At 55.1% G+C, this 5,033-nt stretch overlaps 1 protein-coding gene across 1 annotated transcript in view; it reads left to right on the top strand.

The window, feature by feature from the left end:
• The first annotated feature begins 3,589 nt into the window (after positions 1-3,589).
• The window catches only part of CORO2B (coronin, actin binding protein, 2B), a 28,676-nt gene continuing 27,232 nt past the window's right edge, over positions 3,590-5,033 (top strand). Inside the window, exon 1 of the mRNA XM_009995138.1 lies at positions 3,590-3,640. Coding sequence (XP_009993440.1) covers positions 3,590-3,640 — 51 coding nt within the window. The remainder of the gene's footprint in view (positions 3,641-5,033) is intronic.

A 5,033-nucleotide genomic window follows, 5' to 3' on the forward strand; every position in this document is an offset into this window, starting at 1 on the left:
TGGGAGCTGCTCACTCTCTCCCTGCTTTAGAAAAGTCGTGTTTGCCAGGATAAATAAGTTCCTGTGGCTCATGTCCTGCACGGAGCTGGGGCTCGGTTAGGATTTTATCCAGGCTATCACAGAAGTAGGAACATTAGTGCTCCAGGAGTCCTTTTTTGCCCTGATTTTTTTTCCCCCCTCACTCACCCCACAGCACCTTCCCAAGTGGTTTCTTATCCATAGGCTCCACCCCACCTGTGTCTCCAGGTCTCCTTTCATACCCCACGTGCCACTTTTCCCCTCTTCACCATCCACTAAAAAGCAGGAGAACACAGGAGGGGCTGGGTTGATGGCATCCTCCCACCAGAGGCTCTTGTTCAGCTGCTTATTCCCGCTGATTTTGCTTTAAAATATTGGACCCTGGCTGGAAAAAAAATGCTGGGATCAAGGCTTGACTCAGTCTTCTTGATGCTGCCTAATGAGATGTGAAATAACTCTGCTGGGTGAGCACCTGCCTTGGTTACCCACCCATATCTGCACCTGAAAGAGACTTTTTTCCACCTCTCTGAGCCTCCTAAAACCCCCTCAAGTTGAGAAAAAAGCCTGCAATATTTATTGCCCTCAAGGAAACGGTATCCCAAGAAGCTGGAGGAGGGTAAAACCCCATGGCCAGTGACCCAGGGCAGCTCTGGGGACCAGAAACACTTTGTGCCTCATCAGGATCTTTCCACCGGCTCCGCAGGGTGGGAAGGAGTTGGGAAACAGAGTGGGAGGGAAATCCTGCTTGTTTGCATAGTTTATTGAGGAGTGTGAGATTTGTGGTTCTTCTCAGCCCGTGGGCCCAGGAGGGAGTTGGTTTGCCTCCCCCAGAAGGTTTTCTGGGGGGGGAATGGTCCAAAATGGGGCCCCTGCTGGTGAGGGGAATGTTGGTGCCAGGGATGCTTTTCCTGTCGGTCCTGGCTGCTCCGTGACATCTCTGGGATCATGTGAAGGGGCAGGAGGAGGCAGCTCCATGGCCAAGGAGGGATGGGGACTGGTGGTGACAGCCCAGGAGACATCTGGCCTGGCTCGGTGCTCTTTTCCCAGCGGCTTGGGAAGAGGAAAGGCTCTTCCCAGGCAGTCAGGGGGCTCTAGAAAGAAGAAATCATTGAAAAGTTGAACTCCAGGGAAATCCCAGGCACTTCCTTCCGGGCTGGAAAAAACTCAGCTGGCAGATACTGCCTCAGAAATGTTCATCTCTCTTTTGTCCTTTGTTTAGACCATGTCAGTGGGATTAATCCTTGATATTTGTGAAATCATTCCACTGCTCTTTACACGTTGGAGAAACGTGGAGCTCTCTTTGCCTCTTCTCCTTGTCCACAAACTAAGGGCAAGTGGCTTTCCTGAAACAAACTGTGCCAGCCAAAAATCCCATCTTGGGCTTCTGCCCCCTCTCCCAGGTCACTGTCAGGGAGGTGGGATGCATCCAGGGTGCACAGGCAGAGATCTGCTCTGGCTTTTTGCAGCTCAGCCCCATTTGAGGGGGACCAAATCAGAACCATGCTGTGATGGAGGCTGGCTCAGCCCTGTAGGAGCTCTGCCCTGGGCTGTAGGGCTGCCTGGTGTGTCCAGTATCTCCTCAGCCTGGACATTGTCCCACTACTAACATCATCAGAGCATCATACCCTTGTCCCAAGACCCTCCCCAGCTTTCCTGGAGCCCCTGCAGGCACTGGAAGCTGCTCTAAGGTCTCCCTGGAGCCTTCTCTTCTCCAGGCTGAACACCCCAGCTCTCCCAGCCTGGCTCCAGAGCAGAGCTGCTCCAGCCCTGGGATCATCTCTGTGGCCTTCTCTGCTCTAAGGTCTCCCCAGCAGCCCCTTGGCTCCTGCTGAGCGTGGCCACTGCTCCTGCAGCACTTGCATCTCACCATCAGAGTAGGTGCCAGCAGGGTCCATCCCCTCCAGCTGCTGCCCATCCATGCTGTGGGATGGAGGGGTTGGGAACGTGGCAACCTGTTTTAGAGGAACATGCTCTTTCTTTCCTCCCCCCCAACCCCCCAAGCTCAGTGCATTTATTCCTGTGTTTATTAGAGCCCAAAGGTGTTTCCTGTGGCTGGAGCCATTCCCTCACCCCCCCTCTGCTGCTCCAGCTGTTTGTGCCATCAGCCAGATGCATAAAGAAGGAGAAAACAAGCAGCTTTGCTGGTTGCTGTGGGATTTGGGTCTCTGAAGGGCTGCCAAGAGCAGGCTGAAGGGCTCTGCCCTGCTCCAGGGACTGTGGCTGGTGGGGATGGGGAGAAGCCTCCCCACAGTGGGATGAACATGCACAAGTTGCCCCTTCTCCTGGCAGAAGAGGGACTGGTGGCTCCTCACCCTGCCCTTGGTGCACACACAGTGGATGGCTCTGAGGCTGGTGCAGCACCCCAGGGCTCCCCTTTGGGTCAATCAAACAAAAATTGTCCAATTGCTTATCAGCTTTCCACAGGGATCAAAACCACCAGCTTCTTCCAGAGGAGAAAACTCTTTTCTGTATTTTTTACTATTTATGACTAAGTTGGGATACATCTAACCATATTTATTTATTTATTTACTTGCTTACTTACTGGTGGGTTGGACCATTCATGGAAAAAAATCCCTGTTCTAAAAGAAAAAGCAGCTTCAGGATGTCAGTGAAATTTAGGATTGTGTCCCTGGCACAGTGGAGCATTTCCAGGTGGGATTTCTGCCTGTGGGCAGCCGTGGAGGGGCTTGCAGGGGTGGGGGAGGGAGGAGCAGAGCTGCCCTTGTCCCCAGCCCTTGGAGCTGCCCTTGTCCCCAGCCCTGGCAGCAGGAGCTGTGGCTCCCAGGAGAGCTGGATGAGGTCCCTGTGGAATTGCTGATCTTGGAGTCAGAACCACCCAAACCCTACTAGCTGCGTGGAGGCTTCAGTGGGGAGTTTTACTCTTCACTCCTGACCTCATTAGCCTGTGATGGGACGTGCAGCTTCGCCTGCCTCCTAAATACCCATAATCTGCTTTTTAGCCGTCAATATATAATCCTGACCAGGGCTCATACAGAGCCCTCCCACCCCTGTGTCCATCAGCCTGTGCTGGATTTCATGCAAGCTGCCTTTTACATTTTTTTTCCCTATCAATAACCAGCTCATTCTAACCTGGAAGCCTTGGAAATGGCACCATTTTAAAAGTGTCCTCAGTGCCAGGCTGCAAAATGGCTTTTCCCTGGGGCTGGGGCATCATCCTCCCCATCTCTGCTGCTTCCAGAAGCTGGTTGGGCTGAAAATATCCAGCCCCAAAGTGTCTCCCAGCCCGTGTTCCTGTAGGAAGGGGCTGCTGGTCCCAGGGTTTCTGGATGGGGTGACTCTGAGCTGGGTGATGTGTGCGTGGCTGGGCTGGGGGCTCTGCAGTCACCTGTGCTGGCAGGACTTTGTTCTCGAGAAGAACATGATGTGGAACTACCTGGCATGGGGCTGGAGGACTCTGGGGTTGCTGGTGGGGGCTCAGCCTGGTGCCAGCAGGGATGGTCCTGCAGGAACAACCCGGGACCCCCGTTCCCTCTCAGCCCGCGGGGAAGCGGCGCGGGGGGCTGGGGGCTTGAATGTTTGTGCTTTCCCTCTCTGCACAGAGTCCAGGCAAATGAGGGACCTCCACAAGTGTAGCGTGCTGGGGAGCGAGCCCGGCAGCCCGGTGAGTGTCCCACATGGGGCATCTTCATCTGGCTGGGCAGGAGAAACGCCCAGAAACAGCCACCCGAGAGCCCAACCAGGCTCTGAAGCCCTGGCACGAAGCTGAAACTGCTTCATTCACACACCAAAAAAATAATTCATCAGTGTTTCTTTGGCCCGACTTGATTTTGAAGTCAAAGTCAACCCCCCCCACCCCTCTCTGGACCACGAGGCTCCTAAATCTCCCAGTGATGGTGCTCACCAGGTGTGGAGAAGTATCAGGAGCAGAGCAAGGTCATGCTCACCCCATGGGGACTTTGGGAAGGGGCTTTAGCCCCCCCACCCCAAGGCTCCTACATCCCCCAGTGCTGCTGTTCACCGAGGCTGGATGAGCATCAGGACCAGAGCAGGGTTGTGCTCACCCCACAGGGACTCTGGGGACAATGGCTCTGTCCTGGCAGGGACACAGCAGTGTGCTTGGGATCATGGCATGGCACTGGGTTGGCTTTTTTTTCCTCCAAAACAAGCCTTGCTGAGCTATTTGGGTGTTTCCTTCCCTGTTCTTTGCACATGGGAGCTGTGAGGAGCATCCCTGGGCGAGGGGCAGGGGAGATGAGGCAGCCCTGGGCTGAGACCACCTCCTTGGGTCAGACCTGCCCAAAAGCAGCTCCTGGTTTTGGCCGGGGATGCTCCGTGGCCTGAACGGCTGGTTGGTGCTGGGGAATGTCCCAGCCCAGCACCACTGACCTTTCTGGTGGAAAATAACTTCTGCCCAGTGGCTCCCAGGGATGTGCAGGTGACGAGTTGGCTCTGGAGAGGAGAGAGGGGAAGGGACATCATGTGAGGGGGGGGACAGGGGTGATGGGGGGGTGGGTTTGAGTTGTCTTTGGATTTTTTTTTTTCATACAAAACTGTGCTTTGACTTTGACCAGAGGGCTCCAGGTAGGGAAGGGGGACCAGAACCTCTGCAGGCACCAGGAGGAGGGGAGGAAAAGAGGGAATAACGTGATCTTGGAAAGGCACCCCGTCCTGGAGGGCCCCAGAACCCCACCTGAAAGCCCCATTTCCCCCCAGGCAAATGAGGAACGCTGCGTTTCTTTTTCCCTGAGCACTTCTTGGTGCAGCTGTTTTGTTCTTGCCAGCTGAGCAGAACCCGTGACATGAACCCTGGGCAGGGCCCTGAGGCAGGACAGTCACAATGGAAGAACCCTGGGATCCCACTGGAAACCTCTCTCAGGCCATGGGAGCTGCCACGGTGATAACCACCCCAAAGACCCCCCCAAGACCCCCCAAAGAAGCTCAAGCTGTGCTGGGGCTGGGGGGGGGGGGGGGGGGGGGGCGCTGCAGGACATGCCGAAGATTGCCTAAAATTGCCTAAAAATTGCCTAAAATTGCCTGGTTTTGGGCGGGGGGAA

This window comes from Chaetura pelagica, unplaced genomic scaffold (genome assembly GCF_000747805.2).
Source record: "Chaetura pelagica isolate M959 unplaced genomic scaffold, ChaPel_1.0 scaffold833, whole genome shotgun sequence".
Taxonomy (NCBI): Eukaryota; Metazoa; Chordata; class Aves; order Apodiformes; family Apodidae; genus Chaetura; species Chaetura pelagica.